We start from the raw sequence: 24,673 nt of genomic DNA, 5'->3' as shown, positions 1-24,673 counted from the left end.
CCTGCTCACGCCACGGGGACAGAAGCACAGGAAAGGGGCGGGCACTGTTTCTGCCAATCAGGAGGCGCCCCCTCCCCAACCGTGGCTACTCGGTGTTGAAACAGGGCCCAGGTAAAATGCCTGGGAGCATAAAGCACGATTTCCAGGACAGTACAAACTGAAGAACAGGAAATTTCGCAATACCTTTAAAATACTGATTGCTGGTCGAAATGGTAACATTTTGCATGTTTTGTGTTAAAGAAAATCTGTTCCTGATATTAACTTCTTGGTTTCTTTTCCTTTTTTGGATGCGGCTTCTAGAACATCTAGCATGGCACATGCTGCAGGTATGAGGATGGCTCTGTTGCAGCAAGGCGTGGGTGATCATACCACCCCCCTGCTGGGCACCTGGAAGGCTGCCCCTGCTCTAAGAGTGAGACCTCAAGGTCCACGCACCTGCCCTGCGTGCCCCTCCAAGAAATGAGGCCTCCCTTCTGGTCTCAGGGCCCTGATTTCCCCAAAACTGGCTGCCATATTTTGAAACTCCAGTGGCTTTCCTTAGACAAACACTTTCTGTCAGCAAAGCACTAGAGAGTTTCAGGAATCTCCCATGTAATGGAGTGGGAGACTCAACCCACCATTAGGCCAGAAGCACGTCAAATGACAGTATTTCATGGAAGCAGTAAAATGACAACCTTATCTCATTAGTCCCCGGATTTTTCCTCTTTGGTATTTCATGAAATGTAACTCAAGCGGGGCAGTACCTGGCATGGAAGGTGGAGTGGGGAGGCCGGGGGAACAGAAGCATCGCCTGTAAAATCATCAGGGCCCGCCTCAGAGCCAAGGCAGCTTCTTGAACAGGAGAGCACGGTTCTCCCAAGCAGTTCCCCTCCCTGACCCCCACCCCAGGCGCCTCCGAAACCCCATAGGGGAGGGGAGCATTGAGAAAAGGAAAACACATACCTAACCACACACCCCAAGGTGTTGTTGTGGAACACAGGCCACAGCAGGCCTTCGTGGCAGCACGGGCCACGAAATGCGCGGGGAAGGTGGCCAAGCCAGCCCTCCCCCTGGCTCTGTGTGGGCAACTGTCTTCAACCTGTCGCGTGGGAGCAAGCTTCTAGCAGCTTGTCCACTGAGAGGCAGTTGCCAAGCGATATCTTGCCCCTCATGCCCTTGAGGCCTGAGACGTTTTCTACAGCTTTCTATGGCATTCTCCCGCCCCAGAGGGTGACTCACCGAGGTCAGCGCCTCCACGTTGGCGCCCACCAGACAGAGGTAGCGCACCACGTCCAGAATCCCATTGTTGGCTGCAAGGTGCAGAGGCGTTCGGCCATACTGGAAAACACAAGAAAGTCCAAAGAGAGTCCTTCTCACGATGGTTGCTGAGGATGGCCCTGGATGTGAGTCCATCCCATAGTTCAGCACTGTGCGAGGGATCTGGGATCCCCCTGAAAACACAGAAGGTGTGGGATCCCTTCTCCAGAAACTCGCCCTCTCCTGAGGGACACAAGCCTGGCAGGTCGGGGGTGAGTGTTCTCCAGTGAGAAGAGTAACTTGGAACTAAAACTGGAAAGGATGAAAGAGTAGGAAGCTTATCATAACTAAATCAAGTCTCCCGCTGTGCGGGCAGAAAGGAGGTCTGAGTCTGGGCTCTTACAAAGGGTCCCAAAGTTCCAGAAAGATCTGTACCAGAGTTCAAATATGGACGCTGCTAGGGACAAAGGGATGTTACGAGAGCTACTGAGGTGGCTCTACTGAGGTGACAGTGCAAGGCCATGCGTACAATGCTCCCTCATGTTTATGTCTGTGGTTCCCAAACTGTGTGCCCAGGCACCTCAGGGCACTGCAGTGAGTTCACGGGATACTGAGGAATATTTTGCATTTTCAGTGGAAGCAGCAGGTTCAGACACAAAGTGAACTACTAGCTTCAAGAGGCAGTTCAGGCTCTCAGCACCAGACTGCCCTGCCTTCCTTTCTGTGGTGTTAGCACAAAGGGCGTAGGGAGGTTACTGTGACAAGAGGCGAGTATCTTGAGGACATCAGGGTAGAGCAGGAAGTATGGGTGGCAGTGTCCAACCTGGGTTCACTTCTGAGGGTTGTGAGGTGCCCACAAAGCACACACGTCCCACTGGTATGCCATTGGGGTTACGGAAGCCTGAAATCAAAATATTCGTTTCCTTTCCATTTGTGTGGGGTCACTTTCCCCCCACAGCTACTGAGTCTTTAGGACATAAATTCTTTTTTTTTTTTTTTAAGATTTTATTTATTTATTTGACAGACAGAGATCACAAGCAGGCAGAGAGGCAGGCAGAGAGAGAGAGGAGGAAGCAGGCTCCCTGCTGAGCAGAGAGCCCGATGCGGGGCTCGATCCCAGGACCCTGAGATCATGACCCGAGCCGAAGGCAGCGGCTTAACCCACTGAGCCACCCAGGCGCCCCTAGGACATAAATTCTTACTAGGTTGTTTGGACCAAACCACTTAATAAACAGAGCGGTTAGGTATTTCTTTTGCCCTGGGGGAACCAGGAAAAAAGTTCTGAGACACCAGGACCAGGGAGGCTGAGGAATTTCAGGTACTGGTCTACGGCTGTTTATTTGCAGTTGTAAGCTTTTGTTCTGAAGTTAACACCTGCTGATTTAGAATATGCAAAGGACCCTGAGGGATGGGGTGGAAAACAAAAGAGCTCCTTTCCTTCAGTCCCCTCCCCCAACTTCCCTCCGCGGAGCAGGTCCTGCTGGTCCCTTTGTTGACTTTCCTGCCAAGCTTTTAGCTCTCAATCCATAAAAGGAAACAAATAATTTGAAAAGCCAGGACATGATCACACCCCACTCTACACGTTCACCTGACAATATATGGGCGACACTTCGCCATGCCTGTCACTAGATGTATTACGTTCTTTCAGACACCCGAATAATACGCCGCATGTAGATACGTGTGGATATTCACGCAGACAGCCCCCTGAGGACCGACACTTAAGGTGGTTCTGTTCCTTGCCCTTATAAAACATGCTACAATGTGCATACATGTCTGTATTTTGTTTGCTGTCATCTAGAGGCTTTAGAAAGCAAATATGAAGCCTTCAAATACACCAGCAATGCAGTGAGAAGGAAGAGAGAGGCTGTAAAGATGGGATGAGGTGTCTGGATTTATGTGGAAGGAGGAGCAGTGGGAGGCATCCCTTGATGCAAGGGAAGAAGGACAACAAAGAAAAAGGACTAGGAAGTTGACACTTTTGAAGGCTCCAGCCTTTCACAGAACCAAACCCAAACTCCTCAGGATTGGAGTCAAGGTCTAGCACCATCTGGACCCAAGATCCCCTTCCACCTGTGTTTTCTCTCTGTGCCCCACTGCCTGCCCCCCCAAACCTACACCCCCAGGTCAGCTGCAGGCCCATCCAGAGAATTGTCCCCAAACATACACGAACACTTCCCTCAGTCTGAAACACACTCTCCCCTCTTCTCCATCCAGCAAAGCCCTAAGTGCCTCTGAAAAGCCCTCTCAGTTTCTCTAATGTGCCCAGCGCTGCCTCGCCATGCACCTGTCCTTGTGAAAGCAGAGACTGCAGGAGACAGGGCTGGAGGGAAAAGCAGCCTGAGGGCAAGAACCATTCCTGCTGTTATCTGCAAGCCCCAGACCTCACCTGGCACAATGCGCTCGAGAAAGGTATTAGGACTCGCTGGCTGGGCATTCTCACTCATGCACTTGGATATGTGCATGCGTGTGTGCATGTGTGTGTGCCCATCTGCGTGTGCTTTGTATATGCATCTGTTTGTATGTGTGTGTGTCTCTGTGTGTTTGTGTGGGTGCATGTGTCTGTGCTGGTCTGTGATTGTGTGCACCTATGTGCACATCTCTGTGTGCGGGCACGTGCATGTGTGTATGAGCACTACATGCTTTTGGTCTTCACTGATAAGAAGAGCCATCCCAGAGGAAGAAGGCTTAAGGTCCATAGGCTCGGTGCCACCCAGCTCTCTCTGCCCTGTGCTCCCCAGCACAGCCCACTTCCACAGCCACTCTCCTGTTTTTCCCACGGGATGAATGAAGACTGAGAAAGATTTGTTTCACTCTGATGAGCGTCAAAGGTAGTGACAAATTCCTGTCCCATACTGCGGACTGGGGTAGGACCCGAATGGCCACTGTTATCTCCGGGGGAACTGAATCCAGGTAAGGAAAAGGCCAGACATGTCACGAGAAAGGAGTGACTGTCTGCCTGTGTGACATGGGCTGTCACGTGCTAAGGTCCGTTTGGACGTCACTTACAAGGGTGAGGCCAAGTAAAGGTAGAGGTGCTTTCTGAGCAAGTAATGCCTTCCTCTTACTAATTCAAGATCGTCTAGAGCTCCATCATTTTCCTAAAACAAAAAGCTAGAAAAGGGAGAAAAAACCGAAGATGTTCTCAGTTTTCTGAAGAAGGCGTGAGACGCACGGCGTGACAGTGTGCTGGGCCCCTGAGCACCAACGGAGGGCCAAGGAGCCTGTCTGCGGGTCCCAGCTCACAGAGCTGCTCAGCAGACAGAGTCTGGGGCTCTGAGCAGGTTCCCCATGACCCTCTGACCTGGGCTACGGACTCCAGGAGGCTGACGCCGTGGAGCTTCAGCTGCGCTCAGGTCCGTGACCAAGTCACCTGCTGAACCGCCTCTCTGAGCCAGTGTGTTGCCCTATACGGTAGAAACACATCTATGGGGATACGTCTGGACGGCCAGCCACAGCATCAACAACGGAGAGCCTTTCCCAGTCAATAGGCCAGTGGTTTTTAAACATGAAAGTCTAGGATTATCTTGCCAAGTATTTTATTTTATTTTTTTTTAAAGATATACTTATTTATTTCAGAGAGAGAGGGTGTGTGTGTGCGTGTGAGCAAGGGAAGAGGGAGAGAGAGAATCAAGCAGAATCCACGTGGAGCACCAAGCCCGCTGCAGGGCTTGATCCCACGACCCCGAGATCATGACCGGAGCCGACGTCCAGAGTCAGCCGCTTCACTGACTGAGCCACCCAGGTGCCCCTCTTGCTGGGTATTTTAAGAGCATATTTAGCAGGTGCAGTGTTTGCACTCAGGCGTGGGAACACCCATTCCCTTCTTTAACTTGGTGCAAGGAACCCAGAGTCACCCACTCGGCCCATCCACCTTCCCAAGACATAGCTCATCTTAGATGCTGTGCACACAGTGGGCCTCCGTGCACGCTATGGCCAAATCCAAACATATCCAAGTAAGCGCTACATTGTTCCTTGAAGCCACTTTTTATTTGTTTAAAGACTCCTGGAAGGAAAGTCAAGGTCTTGATGCTGCTTTATATCTGGCTTTCCTGTTAAGCCACTTTCCTGACTGGCTTGGCAGGATTAGAATGGGATAAACAAAGAAAGCAACCAGCGTAGCAGCTAATGGCTAAGACCTATGATCTTGCGTTTCCAAATTTCCAGAATGTGCAGATTGCCAATTTTAATTTTCATTAGAATTAATCACATAATGGGCGAGAGGAATAATTTTTGGTAGGAGTGTAATTTTCCCGCTGTTTCAGATATTAATTCTCTTACCTCAAACAAATCATAATAAAATTCTGCTGGGATCATCTCTGCCATTTAGAAACAAACCCTTCCCCACATTCAAATATTTAATTCTACTTGGACTTTCTTTTTAACACTATCACAGAAGAAGAGTGTTTGCCTTTCATACAGTCACATGGCTAAAACGGCAGGAAGAGCCAACTCTTCTGTTTTATTTGGTAATGAAAATCTAGATGCTGTTCAGGAAAAAGGGAATGTGGTAGCTAACTTCTAGAAGCCAACATCTGGGGTTTATAGAGCACGTAATTATTTATTTCCATTTCTTTATTTGACAAACGGTAGCATTCTCTCGGTCTTACCAAATTTATTTAGCACAAACAAGGGTTGTGAGTGCTTGACCATAAAACTCTCAATGCATTAAGCTAAGAACAGAAATCTGGGTCTTGGATTCTCAGTGAAGCGTCTTCCCGAAGACTTAGTGCTCCAGAAAGAGACTCTCATTTGACGGATGTTCTGGGATTCCTCTACAAGAGCTCACACACACACACTCCTCCTTTTCTCTCTCTTCCTCTCTCGATGTTCATAAGTGACCACCTGGCTAGGTAGGAAGTACTTATTCATGTAATAATTTTCTGTTACTTCACGAAGTTATTCAAAAGCTAAATGTAAAATATGACATTAAGGGCGCCTGGGTGGCTCAGTGGGTTAAACCTCTGCCTTCGGCTCAGGTCACGGTCTCAGGGTCCTGGGATTGAGCCCTACATCAGGCTCTCTGCTCGGCGGGGTGCCTGCTTCCTCCTCTCTCTCTGCCTGCCTCTCTACCTGCTTGTGATCTATCTGTCAAATAAATAAAATCTTTAAAAAAAAATAAATAAAATACAACATTAAGTTGAGAGCCCTGTAAGACCAAACAGGTGCCCATGAGTAACACATACTTTGAAGAGACACAAAGAGACACAAAGAGAAGCCTGGCCACACCGAGAGGCAGCTGGCCGGGTACACGTGCCAGTCCCTGCATCCCCGCCACCATTACCTTGTTGGAGATATCCAGATTACAGCTGGCTTCACAGAGGGCCACCACAATAGGCATGTTGCCGTCTTTGCAGGCCACATGGAGCGGGGTGTTGCCGTGCCTGTCTTGGAAGTCGACAGAACACCCCTGGCCGATGAGAGTCTGGATCACCTCCATCTGGCACCGTCTCACGGCAAGATGAAGAGCGATGTGTCCGTCCTGCAAAAAGCACCAGGGGCCATGAGCACTTTCCCTTAGGCTCGCAGGGCTGGCCACTCGCCTCTCCAGCCGCCACTGGGCCAAGATGAACTGGGGATGGCATCGCTAGCGCAGAGCCTGATGGGAGGATTACATAACAGACTTTCCTCCCAGAGAGTGGGGGACAGGCTTCGTGCGCCCCACTAAGTAACCACAAACTGACGATTCCAGGTATGGCCAGTACAATCAGAGAGAAAGAGCCAACACTTCTTCTTGTCCCTCCCTGACTTTACAGAACTTAATGGTCCGTACTCCAATGGCCTGTTTTATCACGAACCTGAAAACCACTTTTAAGAAACATTCACTCAGCGTCTTTACTAACTTCCTAAGTAGAATGCCCATTCTTTTCTCTGAGCCTGGGAGAAACTGAGATGTGTTCAAGGGCTACCTTATCTATCAGGGGCGAATGTAACATGTTGGCCCCAGGCATCCCCAAAAAGACCAGCCTGAGAAGTCCCTCCACTTGTTACGGATTCCCTGGCAAACAGTCAGGTTGAGTTTCCTGAGCCAAGGACAGAATTTGGGGCCATGTCTGTGTGTGGACTCTGGGCTGTGACAACCACAAAAGGTCTTCAGCCATTACGAAATGTCTCCTGGGGGCAAGCTTGCTCCCAGTTGAGAACCACCTCTCCGTACTAAGAAAATACTCCAAAAACGGCAATTACTAACTTAACGAGACTATCCCAAATCTGATATATAGAGTAACATCACAGCCTCACGTTAAGTACAAACTCACAATAAGAACAGATTATGCTGAATTTGTATCCTGAATAAAGGAACACCTGGTGTAGAATGGCAATTATCAGACAAACAAGGGTGGTTTTCGTCTTTTTACAAAACAGTCAACGATGAAAGTAAATAAACCACCTATTTCTTTGTTTAATCTATGAAGTAATAGTGACTTGCCAATTTTAGTCCGAACTGAAGATTGTCTTAGGCTCAGAGATCATCGCTGTACCTGCTCCAAAGTGGAAAAGGCTAAACGTAAGATAGACACCTGAGTCATGTGACATCAAGTGTTAAATGTCACAAAGGAATATTAATTATTAAACAGAATCTAGAAAAGGGCACAGAATTTCTGAAACAGAGAGGACAAAGGATCACTGTAATTTGCTACATTTGAGTTTGTTAGGTAAATTGATGGAGGAGGCTTGTGGTCCTACCAGCCCCCCAGATCGCATGCCAGGGAGCATGATACATTTACCCACAAAGCACCTTGTCGGAGGCATTGAGGTCAGCTCCGTGTTCAGAAAGACACTCCACGATGTCGTGGTAGCCCCGGGCAGAGGCTGTCAGGAGGGGCGTCTCTCCTTCTCGGTTCTTAATGTTCACGTTGCAGCCGGCTTCGCAAAGGGCTCTGGCCACGGAGTAATAGCCATGCCAGGCAGCACAGTGCAGGGGGGTTTCTTCTTCCTGGCCAAAGAGACACATGCATGAAAGAGACGGACACAGCAACACACAAGTACATGTGTGCGGAGTTCAAGCCGAGTCACGGCGGCCCAGTGATGGCCGCACAGAGAAAAGAGCTCGTGGCCAGTGGAGCAAGATATTCACTGGAAATAATGGATGCAGGCCCGATGTCTCTGCATGTCTCTCCTGCATGTCAGGCCTGATGTCTCTCCTTCATTAGTTTTCCTGTGTCCACACCTGTGTGTTGCATGAATTCAGTTTTCCCTGCCAGTTACTGACTGATTTTCAGGTGCCCCCTGGAACAGTCGGCTCGGCTGTTCTGAACCAGGGAGCATGGGTGTGGGTAGGTTTATAGCATCTTTCTTGGGAAAGTGTCTTCGTTCACGTTCAGACTCCTCACGGGGGGAGAGCACTTCCTCAGCAAGCATTCCTGCAACAATCTTAACCCCTCAAGATTTCTGTCCTGTATGTCACATAAGGATGAGTCGCACAATTTACTGTTGCTCTGGCAAAGAAGTGCTGAGGTCATCGGGCTTTAAGAAGTGACAGGAAGGTCTGTAGGCCTGAAAGGCCTGTATATTGACCATCAATGTCCTTAGACGCTCATGTCTGTCTGCGAGAGGTTATTACAGTGTAGTGCTGACGGCATGACTCTGGAACCATGACTGTGGAACCAGACCGCTCTGCTACTTAGCAGCTGTGTGAGCTTGGGCAAGTCAGTGAACCTCTCTGTGCCTCAGTCTTCCATAAAATGAGGATAATAATAATAGCAACCCACATGCAGGATTGTCCAGAGGAGTAAATGAAAGAATGAATGAACGTTCGTGTTTCTGTTCGAGTCCCTGCCCTCTGAAATCCAAGCAGAAAACCCCAAGGACCCGAATCTATCCATCAGCTCGGGGCACATCCATGCAGTGAGCAGGCAAATGGACATCGACTATCATGACCCACCTTGTCCTGGAAATTGGGATTAGAGCCAAAGCTGCACAGTAACTGGACCACATCAGCGTGGCCATAGCGAGCTGCCACGTGCAGGGCTGTCTCTCCAGACTGTAAGAGAAACAGACAAATTCAGCAGACTGTGGAAACTGAATGCATAGGACTGGAAGCCAGATCCCATGCATGCCTGGCTCCACATCTTCCCCTTTGGGGCCCCCGCCACCCTCAAGCCCAAAGCCCCCTTGGTGATTGGGCCCAGGACCCTGGGGTAGGATGTGTCCCACACAGCTAGTGCTAAACCCAGACACATAGCTCATCCTGCTTGTCACAAAACCTCCTCAGTAAGAACGCTTCCCTGTCTGTGATGGCAGTTCTCAATCCTCTCCAAATATTGATGCTCACAGCCATGGGACTTTTTTTTTTTTTAAACACAAAACTCCCGTTTTAATATTACATTATTTAAAGTTTTGTTTATGAGCAAGTTTCTGATTTCACTGTCTATGTTTAGGATGTTATTTCTTACATTCTCAGAGATTCTAAAATATATCACTTTAAGCCCACAGTCGCATTCTGTGAATTTGTAATACATGCAATTTCCTCAGGATGTTTTACTTATATTTGCCCAAAACTTGGAGTATAAACAGATTTAAAACAAAACAAGATACTTGTTGCTACCTGACCAAAACTGCCGTAATGTGTGTGTGTGTGTGTGTGTGTGTCTTTGACATGACTATCATCCCTTAGATATAGAGCAGTGTGCAGTCCATACAACCGTATGTGGCAGTCCTGAATGAACATGACAAATCAGTCTGTGAGTATTAGTAGCAGAGCAGGGTTGCATAGTTCAATGCATAATGGATGAGAAAGAAAGAATCCTAGGTATGTGTTCCAGCCCTGCGAATTAACTCACATGACTGTTGTGTGAACCAAATGAAACAACAGATATACAAAAGTAAATTTACCTTGCTAAATCAATAATTTTTATAATATCTTTGCCCCCCCAAAGCCTTATTTTACATGTAGTCTCATGAATCCTTCTAGTGCCTGTGCTTGAAAGACCTACACTGGCAGCTACTTCAGAGAGGACGAGAAGGGTAAAGGTAGGTACACACGGCAATTGAATAAAAGAATCAGGACTTGGTTGTCTCTCTAGCAGAACCTTGAGTTTCCATGTTATGGGAAGATAAGTCACTGCTTGCATATTATACCAACGACTTGGTAGATTTCAACTAACTGCAGATTTTAATATTAGACCAAGCCAGCAGCAGAAAGAAACTTCTCAATTAAATTCTCTGCAGGAAGATTTTGATTATGAGCCCTATCGCTTTGGGTCCTGATGCATATGGCAGGTCAACACTCATAAGCAACCTCTTATCACTTCCCACGGTCCCTAAGAAAATAAGTGGCCTTACCTTGTCTTTAACATCCAAAGGGCATTTGTTCTCATTGAGAAATTTCAGGGTATCAACGTGGCCATGCCGAGAGGCCCAGTAGATGGCATTGGATCCACCCTGTGTAAAAACAAATGTGGAATGACATTTCCAGATCCCAAGGCACGCATCACTCAGACTCGCTCTAGTTCCCTTCCCGAGTGACGGCAACTTCAAGGGAGCAACTTCCAAGAGGAATACACTCCCGTTTTATTTTTTAGTTTTGCCAAAAAGACCAGAGTTACGTAAGATGTTGAGATTTCTGGGAAGCACTCTCTCCTATCTTTGCAACTTTCTTGGTAAATCTAGAATTATTTTAAAATGCCATTTTTCTTCTCTTACAACCTTCATTTCAATCTCTGGTTAGAACTTTGTCTGTGCACAAGGATCAGATCCAGTCCATTTATAGTTTTGTTGAAAATCTATGGAAGCTGATGGCAGAGCCATTGTAGTGACTACTCCCTGTTCAACACTTGTTATCTATCCTTCCAGTGTGACCTCAAGGCGTATGTAGTGTCCTTACTTTGTTGTCCTAACAAACGTGCAGGCAAATGTATTTCTGATGAGATTAATTAGATCATGAAAATTTTCCCAAATGTGACATTCACTAACCCTGTTGAGTAAACGTGATAAGCCAGGAGTGAATCTGAGTAGTGTACAAGGGAAGACAAGAGGAAGGGAAAGGTCTGCCTTTTTCTTTATAACACAGGTTAGACTGGACCAGCCAGTTCACCTTCCTTTACAGAAAATGGAGAAATGAAGTCACAGGCCCATGTTATTCTCTGTTCCCTCTAAGATAGGGAGACAGTAGGAAATACTTTTTTAAAAGCTAATTCAGTGGCAATAAAACAGAATTCTGACCTTATCCTGGACATCGATTCTTGAGCCTCTTTTAATTAGCAACTGTAGTATTTGAATATTCCCACAGCCAGCAGCGATCAGCAACGGAGGTGTCCCGTGCTGGAAGAGGCAAGGAAGAACATTTCTTTCCAGTTTGGTAGGAAGGGAAAAGCAGCTCTCCCTGGGGCCCCACACCACACAGCTTCCCATGTCGGAACAGACACACAACCACTGCAGCACCACAGGGAAGGGGGACAAGAGGAGCGCACACAGCCTTTCTCTGCTGGGTTCCCAACCCAAGGTGACATGTGCCTTTGCAGGAGGAGCACATTTACAATGTCATGGTTAGAGGTACATGAGGGGCATGAAGAAAGGCCCTCAGCGCCCTTGACCTCATTTCTAACGCAATCCACTATCAACCCAGGAGTGACTTCCCCATAGGATGGCGCCTATAACAGCCCCAGGGAATGGAGAAGTAGAAGGGATCCTCTCCTTTGGACTTGGAGGTGTACAGTCATGGTGATTCCCCCACCCGCTCCCCCAGCAGAACAGCCTCAGACCTTGTTGGGTTGGTTAACGTCATAGTTGGACAATGAGCCCAGGAGGTGCTGCAGGCCGGGGACATTGTCATCATTGATGGCGTGGATGATGGCTTTCATCACAAAGGAGTCTTCCTCATCCTTGAAAGGGACCGTGAAGAGGGAACAAGAGTTAGCTTGCTGGCCACAATCCTCTTATCAGCATAAGAGAAATCAGTGCTCATTTGTCAAGAGAAGCATTCAGCGCAAAGTAAGCCACTTTCTCCCCAAATCCACCTGGTCATGAAGGGAAGGAGGTTCCTTTTTGCTCCTGCCATGTTGGAAACTAACACCACCTTCTGTTTACCCATATATATATATATATATATATATATATATATATATATATACATACACATATATATATGTATATACATACACAGACACATACATATTTACATATAACTAGAGAGGGAGAAGTATGAAAATAAAGGCCCAAGAAATGGAAAGCAGATGCATTTCTTGTTACAAGAGAAAATAACTAGATAATGTTGAACAACAACTTAGTTAAATCTTTGCCATTATGTCAAAGTTTTCTTATAATAATAAGATATTTACCAAATATGGCACATTAAAACTAAGGAATAAGCCAGAAAAATTCCAAACAAAATCTCGGGACGTACAGGGATATGGCTTCTACTATTTCAAATCTGGAAAAGCAGCATATCAACAGATGTTGAATCTCTGTTTTGGGGGCAGAATGGAGAAAGCATTTCTCTCTGGGCTCAGCTTTCTCTTCTCTACGGATCTGAATCCAAACAAACTTCACGAGGGTTTTAATAATATTTGTACCAAGCCCATGTCAAGAATGTCACTGGTTTCGCTTTTCCAACACAATTCAATTTGATGACTAAGAGACATTTGCATGAAAGTGACAGTCAAGAGAAATGGGGTGAATGGGAAGAAGAGGCAGATGGTCACCACAGGTTCCCATGATTAGCAGGACATCAGGACAATGAGGGAACTGGAGCTGTGGGAGGGGTCATCCCACCTGGAGCCCCCACACAGCCTGAAGCCCTCTCATACCCTAAACTTCACATCGCACTGCTTAGATTTCCCGAGCGATTATTCAAGATGATTTTAATTTGTAACACGTAATTGTTCTCATCTTACTTAGATTAATAGTTTTTGTCTTGTCTGTGGTTCTGCTGTTACCCTCAAATAATCCCCAAACCCAGACTTTCTCCTCTCTTCCTCCTTCTCCGACCTTGCTTCTCTCCTACTCCTATTTTCTTCTTAACCTGTCCTATCTCTTTTTACCCTACAAAGCTATGCCTGGAGTCTCAGTGAAGCAACTAGCATCAGAGGGAAGAGAAGAGCTGGTGTCTGCAGGTGTGTCATTCTGCCCATGGAGCCCCTGGACCCACTCAGGAAACATTCACTATGTAGTAGTCACGGGAACAGGCTGGTTCCCACAGAACCACCCTTTCTGGTTCCCTTTACCTCCAGGGCTCCCAAAGCCCTACTGTCTGTCAGGGGAGAGTCTCAGTGAATTCAGACGTGTCCAGCCATATCTGAAGAGTTACTCTGTGATTAGGTTTCAGTGAGGATTAAGGGAAAAAAAACTATGGAGTTGTTCTCAAGGGCGTTACACACACAATACAGGATCAACAGGGGAAGTAGGTTTAGCCTTCTGGTCTACCATGAACTCACCGGGTGAGCCCCACAGTATTTGCCCTGAGTTTTGGGTGTGTGTGTGTGTGTGTGTTGACAGGAGGAGTGTCTGGCCCTTTTGTACTACTATGACCCAGTATTTTCCAAGGTCAGTGGCAACAGAGGACTCTCATTTTATTCATGAAAAGTAGAATAAATGCTTTCCTCTTCTGTTGACCAGTCACTCATCAAACTGTGAGTGTGGGAGAAGTAGAGTGGGGGGTGGTGGTATTAGAGGCAGTAGGCAGGAGTGGGTATGGTGCCAATCCAAACAAAGAGAAAAGAGAACAAAAGAGGCAACAGAGTTACATCAAATCAACCACCCAATTCCCTCCCTTGAGTGGAAGAAGAAGAGACCTGACACTTCCGTGACTTCCGGTTTTCTGGGTTGTTGAACAAATCAAACAACCTAAACATCTGAAACACACAGTGCTAAGAATGAACCTCACCAAGGCAAACAGGTTTGCTTACCAGAGTATCATCGCTTCTGGCAACACTCATGTTACTCCTGGACAAGAACGACCTGGATAATCTTTGGCACAGTGATATCAAGCGAACGGATTGCTTAAAAAAAAGGGGGGGGGGGAGAAAACATAAAATTCAGGAGAAGAGGAAGAAAGAGCGTATATAAGGATATTCAAATTAGTACAAATGGCAAAGTCTTTGAGCTGGTATTCACTGCTGATGGCATGTTCTTTGCGGGGGGATCTTATAAGGGTCCTATAAGGAAGTTGGATCCTATTTGCTTAAGGAAATTTCTAAAGGTCTTATAAATCAAGACAACAGGATAGAGGTTTCCCTTCCACGTTTCATTATTAACTACACAATTGCCCAGTCTGCATCCCTTCTCTTAATAGGTCCTTATCTACTTTTTGAGCAGTGGAATCTTACCCTAACAAACCCTTTGCATATCCCCACTCAGAGAAGCGTGGTATGCAAGGGTCTTGTCCTGTGTCCTTGTGCCCAGGCAAGCTGGTAATGAGACTATCAAAATTCATGCAGTTGTTGGAAACAAACAGTGGGGAACTCCTTAGCCTATAGGGGGAACACCCCTGCATTTACTCTCAAAGGCAAAAGCAATAGTAAATAACATGTGTGTGTGTTTGTAAATTAAAAAAGAGAGAAACTTATGGTGGTTCTCTCTATATTTTAAGACTATTCTCAGGGTTTCCTTCAGACTAAGTGTTAAGTCTCAAGTAAGCTAGTGCTGTGGCCTTCCTCATCCCTATCATGGCACCCAGAACTTGATGGGTGTGAAAATGAGGTCCATTTCTAGCCCAGTGCTCAGAGACATGGGGCAGGTACCTGCTTCCTTTGGGCTTCACACAACCCTGGGCATAGGAAGACATCCTGTCACCTTGTTAACCTTGAATTTTCATTTGTGCAAGGTTGACTGGAATGCCTTTTAGAGCCATGCCCCACACAGCCCCCAGAGAGGCCATCCACACTGAAAAAGCACAAGAGGTCACAGGCAAATGTTCATGGCCTTGCCCCACTCCCACCCCCACCCATCACAGATCAAGGTTGGACTTAGAGAACCATTCACACAAGTTCTGCTATAAATGCAATTCCATGCTGCTTACCATAAAGAACAGATTTATTTAAAATGTGGCTTGTTGCATTTAGGAAAAGACTGCACTATAATTTTGTTGTGCTGATTTAAACATTTGCCTTGGGAATGGTTTTTATTTAAAAAAAATGCAAAAATTGCATATGAAAATTAGAGTGAAAGAGGACTGAAATATTTTCACCTATCTTTTGAAAATAGCATAACGGTGCAGAAGACTAGAGAAATTTAAACAAACAGACCAAAAAAGGATGCACTTTTGTATGGCCAGTATCAGAACAGATGAGACTGGCCAGAGGCAGTGCCACAGAGGAAAGAAATCAGTTAATTGTTCCCTGTCAAACACTCTTACTTTCCACTTTTTCCGGGCTGCGAACTTCTTGAACTTCTCCATGTTGACTGCCGATGCCTTTCTACTAAGTGCTTGCTGGGTATCTTTAGGCTAAAATCAAAGTCCAAGAAAGCAAATTTAGAGCCTTCAAATGATGGAAATGTGTGCCATGACAACTTTTGGAAACCTCTAATTATTTGGGATGTGTACACACTCACCTTACGAATATATATAAGACAACAAATTCAGATAATATGCAAGAGCCAGGAACCTAGTCTCTGGAGGTCAACTCTCATGGCTAAGGGTTTGATAAAATCCGTAAAAAGTGGATCTTGGGAAGAGTGGAAGAACTGCGCTTGGACCAGGCTTGATTTCGAACTTCCTGCACTGAGTTTGGGAATGGCAAGGTTCATGGTGAGGTCTTATGATGTGGTACGTGAACTTAGTATCATCAGGTAGTTCAGACAAGGAGGGGACTCAAAGGTTAGCAAATCAGCCCTGTCTGACAGCATTAGAATTCCCTGTACTGAATTTTTTTTTAGGAGAGCATTGGCTCTACTGATGAGAGAAGGAGACACCATTGCCCCCTCAGGGAGCCCAGGCAACCGCTAGGAGCTCACACAGCAGAACTCTCTGGAAGCCCCAAACCTACTTCAGCAATGCAAGTTGTTACACTGCAGTCCCCTTAGCAGTTCCATGATTTTACTGTGTAACTGCCATAGCTGGAGCAAACTCTTTAACCCAAATGCCAGTGCGTGTCTCAGGGAACGCAGAGGTATACAGTAGGCCGGGGGTAGGGGGGCAGCAGGCTCTGGCACAGACAGTTGTGCAGGGTTTGGAGTGTGTTATGGAATGCGGGCTCAGTACTGTAGCCTTTAAATTTTACAGCAGACATTGGAAATCCAGATCTGGTATGATATTTATGCTGGAAATCAATTCCAAAAATTTTAAAATAGTCTCTGGGCCACCATCCCACAGGTCAAACCAAAAATGCCTGTTGAGCAAACTTGACCTTCGATTCCCCGTTTAGAATCCTGCACTGTGACAGCTCACTGTCACCTCCATGACCATTAGGACACTCTCATCTGTCAGCCGCCTTTAAATACGGCACCAATATCAAAAACAATCCTCCACGCAATCTGGGGCGAGACCCCACGGTAACTCGCAGTACCCCAGGGCAAAGGCATTCCGGGATACCCTATAATACCAAACCAATCATGGCAGGCAACTTACCTTGATCCAGGGATGCTGCAAACTATCTTGAATTGTCATTCTCTTCCTTTGTAGGGGGAGGGGAAAGAAAAAAAATGCTGTGACCATAGAAGCAAACACTAAGGTTGTTTCCATGCCGGCTGGGCCTCCTAGGTGGGTGCTCTGGAAAATGCAGGTCAAGGACTGCTTCATGGAAGAAAGCCAGAAAGAATGTTGGTCTTTCTGGGACTATTTTACTCGATCTGCAGGAACCGACCAAGCAGGTCCAAAGGGCCCTGCCTGCATTTTCCGAAGCGTTCCACGTGGCATGCTTTCCTTGGCCACGCAGAACCAACCAGGCTCACGTAAACGTGGCCGCATGCGCAGTCCAGGCTGTGAGCTGGAGCCACAGCCAGGAACCCTTCAGGAATGACGGACACTCACTTTGGATCCTTGACGAGGAGTCTTCTTATGAAATCTTTGGCTAGGGCACTGGTATTACTGAAGTATTCTTCCTCAAATTCGTAGTTGACGGCCGACACGTTTGCTAACGTTTCTTGCTTAGTATCTCCAAGAAAGGGGGAGGCCCCACTTAGGCTGTTAATAAAGTGGGGGTGCAGAACACGCATGATTACCTCTTGGGTTGTCACGTCATTCCTATAACAACTGATAAGGGGAGTGAGGCTTCAGATGATAATCTGGTGCTCGGGCAGTTCCTTCAGAATCCAATGACACGTAGGGGACATTAAGTTGCCATGCACAAAACCTCCAGCTTAAGGCCTAGGAGGCACTTCAAAAGTTAATGTGGAACAGCATCTAGTAGTTGAAAAAAACACCCCATTTTCTTTTTTTCCTATTTTCTCAGCAGTGATGGACAGCCGCGCTTGCTTTCAGCGATGATGCTGCAGTTTCTGATGACTCATTGTGAATTAGAAGAAAATGTTTAATTAGTATAAACTAAACGTGTTCTGGGGGTGTAAAATGAGTATGTTTACCTAAAAAGCATGCATGAACTGAAGAGATCAACATGACACATAGATGGTTAATGAGACAGATGGTCTCAGAGAAAGAGGAAAAGAGTACGAGACGTGGATTTTGATACTTACAGAATATAGGTTATGACCCCAATACTCCTAGACACAAACAGAAACAGAAACCGGTGTCAGAAGAACAGTAAAGTAAATCAGAAAGATGACAGCGTCAAGGGCATGCTCCTTACCACATATCTGCCTCTAGACCAAGAGGTTCATAGTTGACTATCTCAGGAGCTAAGAGGAAATAAAACACATTTAGTTTTGAATGAAAGTGAATCAACAGATTCCACCATCAGATATAAACCAGAAAGATGTACCAGGGAAACAGATGATGTTACAGCAGGGGACATTTTGCCAATTTCATCCATTATATTTATGAGAAATAAAGGAGTGCAGGAGTAAAAAAAAAAAACTTACCAACAAACTCTGGTGTCCCAAATATGTTCTTGAATTCATTTCCAAAGTCAATTTTATGGGCCAACCCAAAATCAATGATCTTGATCCGAGGTTTAGGGACATTTCTATCCAAAAGCATTATGTTTTCAGGCTTAAAAAAAAAAAAGAGAGAGAAGCGCTATAATATATTACGCTGAAGACAAAGTGGCAGAATTGTTCTTCCCCCTCCCTGAAAAAAACCCACCCAAACCTAGGGATGACTGGGCAGTTGCAAGAGAACACCAGGAAAACAAATTATCTTGGTTTAGGTTCTCCCAGGAGTGGACCTGTGCCAGGGATTCAGGTGCGAGCGGCTTTTGTGGGAGGAGGCTCCAGGGAAGAGTTACACAGTGGAGGTTGGGGAGACAGGAAGCAGAAGGAAGGAAACTCACACAAGGTGTCTTATCAAGGTGGGGGTGATGGAGGGCATTCCCCTTGGGGAACTTAAGGAGGAGCAGCACTGAATTTTCCAGCTGAAGCAGGAGGGAGTCGGGGCATTTATCCATCATCCCTCCCACCCCAACCACCTGCACTGCTAAGAGCGGCTTCTGTGGGCATCGACTCTGGTGCGTGCAGCTCCCAGGCCAGAAACCAGACGTCAGGCAGACAGCCACAAGTGTGTGCAGCAGCAGCGTTCAGGGTGTGTTAGTGAGTGCTGGAGGGATCCAGATGGGGTCTTGACAGCTCTGCTACAGTAAGTGTGGAGAAAGTCCTCCCTCTTCTGAAGTCTCATCCTAGCTCCAATGATCTGAATCATTCACTTGCCAATTGATCACATGCTGCTTTGTGATCACTTCTCAGTGCCTTGAATCTTACATCATCATGGCCTGTTGTTCCCGTATATGCCTTCCCTTCCTATAGAGACCATAACCTCCCTGATAGTTACAAGTACGACATGCCTTTTTATCTCCCACAGTGCTTTGTTTTCAGGCTGCCAAAGACCCCAATTAGCCAATCTGAGAGTTTCTCTTGATCGATTGCTGGTGACAGAGTCAGGCCTTTGCATCAAGAGGCAGAGGAGAGATCAAGACATCTTCCTCCTTACATGCCCTGCAGCTACAGGGGTTGGAAACTGGGCAGCCAGAGGCCACTCTAGGCTAAAAACACCCCATAACCAAGAATGTCCCCCTTGCTTAGAGACCCGGCTGGTAAAACCCTTTGATTCTTCCCCAGGGATTCTTGAACGTAATCATTTATCTTCAGTCTCTATCCCACAAAAGGTTAGGAATCCTTGAGTAGGTATGCACTATACACGGGCTGATTTATCTTCCTAATTCCATCTGCTACATCCATATAGGATTAAAAAAAAAGTATGTCTTTCAGATGCCTCAATTTTTCTTAACAAACAACCAACCAATGCTATGATTTGCATACCCTTCTCTCCGACCTACACTCAGCAAAACATACCTTAAGATCAAAATGGGCAATCTGTAGGGAGTGCAGGTAGTAAACACCGTTAAGAATCTGTTTGAGAAACTCGGTTGCTTCCTCTTCAGTCAGAGATTCCTTTTCAGCCAAGAAGTCAAACAGCTCGCCACCTGCGACTCTAAAAACCAGGAAGCAGAGGTTACTGGGGGCACTTTAGTTTCTCTCGGGTAGACCACTGGTGTGCTCGAATTTCAGGCAAGAGAATGGCATAAGAACAAGTTGAAACGGCTAAGCGAGGCGTCCGAGTTCTCCATGCGCCTCCCCACTGGATGGGAATTCCGTCTTCAGGTACGTTCGTGCTGGAATGGTCCTGGGGACCACCCTCCTCTTGCGCTATGCTCACAGCTGAGAGCAAGGAGCAGAGATGTGACGGGGAGAAATGTATCTTAAAGCATCTCACTTACATATATGTACAGGTGAGGTCTTAACTCACTGATTTAAAAACAAGACAAAACATGGGGCGCCTGGCTGGCTTGTGGGTTAAAGCCTCTGCCTTCAGCTTGGGTCGTGATCCCAGGGTCCTGGGATGGAGCCCCTCATTGGGCTCTCTGCTCAGCAGGAAGCCTGCCTCCTCCTCTCTCTCTCTGCCTGCCTCTCTGCCTACTTGTCTGTCAAATAAATAAATAAAATCTTTAAAAAAAATAAAAACAATACGCCAGCTTTTTGCAGAATTTATAGAACATATCTTCCTTGTGCAATCAGAGAGTGCCTGGAAAGTTAGTAATCTGTGCGCTAATCAATTCTTTTAAGCCCCAAATCACAATATACGGTCTACGGAGATTTTCTTATTGTTGTTTTGTACCTGTTTATATATAAATCCTTGTATATTTACTAATAAAGCGCATTTAGTAATGCATTTTACAAATACTTTTACGAATAAGAGTAAACCTACGCAAATCTGAAATGTATGACGTTGTTTAGGGATTTATGAATCCCTCTCCCTGGGCAGACTGTAAACCCCTGATGGACAGAGGTCAGCCCATGGCTGTCCCCTGGTCTTCACACAGGCATGAAGCTTCTCATGAAACTCACGAAGCCAGGCACACAGCAAGAGCTCAAAACTTTGTTAGCCAGTGGCTAAGTGAACAAACTCCCCATAGAAATCCACAGCAGTAATTAATGGCAAATAACAGGGAACTTTTAATAAGAGTTTTTATAAGTTCATCTTTTCTCAAGTTTACCCATACATACACAACATAATAATTAACTGCAATTGTGCACATAAACGCTGTGTTCATTATCTTTCTTTTGGCAAGACAGCTCTGTGAACATACCTACTACTTCCCCATCCAAAAAAGACAAGCAGTGCTTACAAGATTAAACTCCAATGACCAGAAAGCTGACGTCTTCAAGAAAGGGGTCAGATCCTGCCCCTTCACTCTCTAAGTTGTTTTTCTTAGCCTGGCCCCAGGTCCATCAGCATCAGGATTGCTTGAGGTATTTTAAAAATACAGACTCTCGACGTCCGTTCCGGCCTCCTGAGAGTTTCCCAAGAGTGGGGACTGGGAAACGCAGAATAGCTAACCAGCGCCCCAGGTGATTCTTAGCACACTCAAAAGTGAGGACCGTTTGTGAAAGTTTTCATTGCATTCTCCTGATGCACGGTCTCCCTCTGATATTTAACATCTGGATGTTTATCCAAAAGGTGAGGTGACTGTTGGGACCCGAGCAGAGAGCTCCGACAGATCTGCCATGTGACCCAGAGCCTGAGCAAGCCAGGAAGGCCAGGAAACACCCCCCAACACAAGCCCAGGCCACAGAGGCGTGCAGGTGACCCCCACACTCTCGCGGGGGGGGGAGGCTCCCTTCCTGCACCCTCCCAGCCTTGCTGCCCTATCCTCTCCACGGAGCCCTTGGCCATGAACTCTGCACTGGGTGCCCACCAATCCTCAGTTTTCTGTCTTCTTATTCCTCTTAAGACCAACAAATCAGGGAGAAGGAGTCCTTCAACTCAAGAGGGTGGGGTAAAGGAGAGGAAAATGGGAAATGATGAATCAAGTAATTTTGGGAACCATGCTCTATCATCTTCGGGTGCTTCCTTAATCTCTGGCCTGCATGGCCTGGCTTAGGTGGCCCACACCACCCAGAGTCGGTGCACCCAGGACCCAGCTTCACTCTGCAGCTGGAAGCTTATGCCTTCAGGCTGGGCCTCATTTCCTCACCAAACAGGTAGCCTAGCACTTAGGCCTTAGGATATGACCTTAGTCCATAGACTTAGGATTTGACCAATGAAAGATAATAAATATACCTGAAGAGACTGGCAAGTCCGGCAGGAGGCTGAGGTCAGTAGGCAGAATGGGTGCCATTCGAAGGAGGGACACTACTGTCCCTGTAGAACGCCATGCCACCTGCCCCATTACCCAACCTCGCTGAGCCTGGGATTCCTCTTCCATCAAATAAGGGACCATCACACACCACAAGCTGTTCTGAGGTACCATGGTGTGGAGAGCCCCTTGGGGCTCGGTAAACACTGTTTCTGTTCTCATCTGGTTTCAAACTGAAAGCCTCCCACAGACGTAGCGGTGTGCTGGCCCATAACTCCCAACGGACTCTCTGGGGCTGGGGGCAGGGGCAAGGCCCAGTCCATTCCATTCCCAGGGTGTCCTATCCCTCTCCTGAACATTTTAAGCCACCCATGGGATGACACTGACCGTGGGGTTGGGAAAGTACCAAGAACTCCGTAACCTGGGTGAGCCAGCTACCTAGGCCACTGAAGCATTAGTTATCTTCCAAGGACAGTGCTACAGCACGTCCTGCCACATGTGCTTCTGAGATGGGGTTTTGCCTCTGGAGCTCCGCCATCTTGGATCTCAGCAGATCCCGCGGCCACGTAAGACACAACGGAGTGATTCTGTGCCAGCTTCGGTGTAGTCCTGTGTCTACCACGTGCTGAAGCCCTCATGAAGAGGTGTCATGATCCCCAAACCACCCTATGGTATGAAGAAATCCTAGAAGATGGGACACCCCTGGAAGAGAGAAAAGAGGCCAAGGAGCATTGAGCCAAGGAAGAAATCTTGGGAGTGGGTACTCTCATCCAGCTGATGCCATGGAAGTCAGACTCCATCTGAGTCCTTCCAGAATTCCTGACTCACAAAACTGTTTGCAAAATAAAATGGTCAATTTAATTTGCTAGGGTGGACACCGTGAGCACCACCCATGCTCCCCGTAGAGGAAGAACCTGTGACTGATGACTGGAGGCATTTCAGGGCTTGCCTCTGCCGCAAGCTGCCACCCAAGGTCATGCTGCTGAGTGTAGGAACATACAGCTGGGTTGAACAAACTTCTATAAAGGGCTGGATATAAATATTTCAGGCTTTGGGGGCCATAGAGTTCTGCCACAACTACTCAACTCTGCCCCAGTAAGGTGCAAGCAGCCTTAGACAATATATAAATGAAGGGTTGTGGCTGTGTTCCAATAAAACTTTATTTAAAAAACAAGTGACCGGGGTGCCTGGGTGGCTCAGTGGGTTAAGCCTCTGCCTTCAGCTCAGGTCATGATCTCAGGGTCCTGGAATCGAGCCCCGCATCGGGCTCTCTACTCAGCAGGGAGCCTGCTTTCCCCTCTCTCTCTGCCTGCCTCTCTGCCTACTTGTGATCTCTCTGTCAAATAAATAAAATCTTTAAAAAAAAAACAAAAAACAAAAAACAAGTGACCACCTGTATTTGGCTGAGGGGCTATAGTCTATCTACCCTGATATAAAGACCAGCTCATCTCAGTCCAACCTGGGCCAACTCTAAGGGCCCTTCAGAACTTTCTGTTGGGCCAGCTGGGGCTGTCACTGGGCTGCAAGGCAGCACGGCCTCTTCTGCCCACTACTGCACCTTCCCCTCTATTCCATATTCTGGTTCTAAGGGCAGTTCTTAATAAACATCCTGCACACTCTTCTCCATCTCAAAGTCTGCTTCCGTGGGAACCTGTCCTGCCTCCAGCAGATCTGGGGGTAGTTGGTTACACAGCAATAGATGACCACAACACTATCTTGAACTGGGTCTATTCACTCGGTTCAGCCAATGGAAACTAGATTTGCCCTTCTCTGGGCCTGGTCACCTCCAGCCTTAGTCAGTCTTCCTGTCTTGAGCAACTCAACTTCCACAGTGCTTTCTGACCACACTAGTGAGAGCCAGGAACAACCCTGGAGCTCCCAGAGGGAAGGAGAGTGAGGAACCAGCCTGCAAAATGGTGGTGCTTGACCAAGCCTGAGAGGAGGGAGGCACGGATCACCTCTCACTCTTCTCCAGGCACTATTCACACCCATGGTGTTCACAATACGGTCCATGCTGTGGCTTATCCAGGGAACCATTTGGCTGGGCTTCATCAGTGTTGGGAGGACCCCCATTTCACCGGGCCTGGACCCATCCCTGGTTTCTTGCTGCCTTGAAGGTCATTATGCATATATACATTCTCGTTCATGCCACTACAGGAAGGCAGGTGTTCTAGCCATCAATTTCAAATATAGCTACAAATATTTAGTCATTAATCAAGGTAATCAACACTAAATGACTTCAGCGAAGGTTTGGGGGCATGATAATTTATTAAATTATCATTGGATAATTTACCCCATTTGCTCCCCAAATCTCAGAAGTTTGAAAGTGACTGGAGGATTTTTTTTCCCATATACATGCTTAGAACCAGGATGAAAATGCTTATGATGTTGTTGGTGAACAGCAGGATAATGTTAATAAGATCAGCTCAGCCCAAACCTTGGTATTTCCATTCTTTGGTCCAAATTTTACATTTTGCTTAGGAAAAGGATGATTGATGGGGAAAGAGAGACGAACAATCTGTGTAGCAAATTGAGAAAGCAAGACTAACCTCCTCTATTAGGTCTTTAACTCAGAGTGTTTAAAATTATAGCATTATCATGGAAATTGTGTGACACGCATGCTAATAAGCGTTGCTGTGTTCACAAAGAAAGCTGGAAAAACGGAAGGTTCCCTCTCCCCCCCATTGCCTTCCTCTACAACCAATGCCTCCCTAAAAGGTAGCTGTCACAGAATGTAGTTAGGACTCATTAGAATGCTAAAAACAAAGGGAGCCTTCAGAGTGACATAGAGAAATTACTACAGAATTCCAGTTTCTAAA

General features: G+C 46.7%; 1 protein-coding gene across 6 annotated transcripts in view; it reads right to left on the bottom strand.

The window, feature by feature from the left end:
* Window positions 1–24,673, bottom strand: part of DAPK1 (death associated protein kinase 1) — a 174,617-nt gene that overhangs the window by 33,070 nt on the left and 116,874 nt on the right. For all 6 annotated transcript variants that reach the window (XM_047699206.1, XM_047699210.1, XM_047699209.1 and 3 more), the window contains exons 4-18: window positions 19,570–19,708; window positions 18,145–18,274; window positions 17,913–17,961; window positions 17,800–17,826; window positions 17,138–17,290; window positions 16,736–16,781; window positions 15,524–15,613; window positions 14,076–14,168; window positions 11,934–12,053; window positions 11,395–11,493; window positions 10,516–10,614; window positions 9,116–9,214; window positions 7,970–8,167; window positions 6,518–6,715; window positions 1,219–1,317 (exon numbers count right to left, since the gene is read on the bottom strand). In XM_047699206.1, coding sequence (XP_047555162.1) covers window positions 1,219–1,317; window positions 6,518–6,715; window positions 7,970–8,167; window positions 9,116–9,214; window positions 10,516–10,614; window positions 11,395–11,493; window positions 11,934–12,053; window positions 14,076–14,168; window positions 15,524–15,613; window positions 16,736–16,781; window positions 17,138–17,290; window positions 17,800–17,826; window positions 17,913–17,961; window positions 18,145–18,274; window positions 19,570–19,708 — 1,639 coding nt within the window. The remainder of the gene's footprint in view (window positions 1–1,218; window positions 1,318–6,517; window positions 6,716–7,969; window positions 8,168–9,115; window positions 9,215–10,515; window positions 10,615–11,394; window positions 11,494–11,933; window positions 12,054–14,075; window positions 14,169–15,523; window positions 15,614–16,735; window positions 16,782–17,137; window positions 17,291–17,799; window positions 17,827–17,912; window positions 17,962–18,144; window positions 18,275–19,569; window positions 19,709–24,673) is intronic.

The sequence above is a fragment of the Lutra lutra genome, chromosome 13 (genome assembly GCF_902655055.1).
Source record: "Lutra lutra chromosome 13, mLutLut1.2, whole genome shotgun sequence".
In the NCBI taxonomy this organism is placed as follows: domain Eukaryota; kingdom Metazoa; phylum Chordata; class Mammalia; order Carnivora; family Mustelidae; genus Lutra; species Lutra lutra.
The sequence above is the reverse complement of the archived record's forward strand: the minus strand, read 5'-3'. Positions and strand labels throughout refer to the sequence as shown.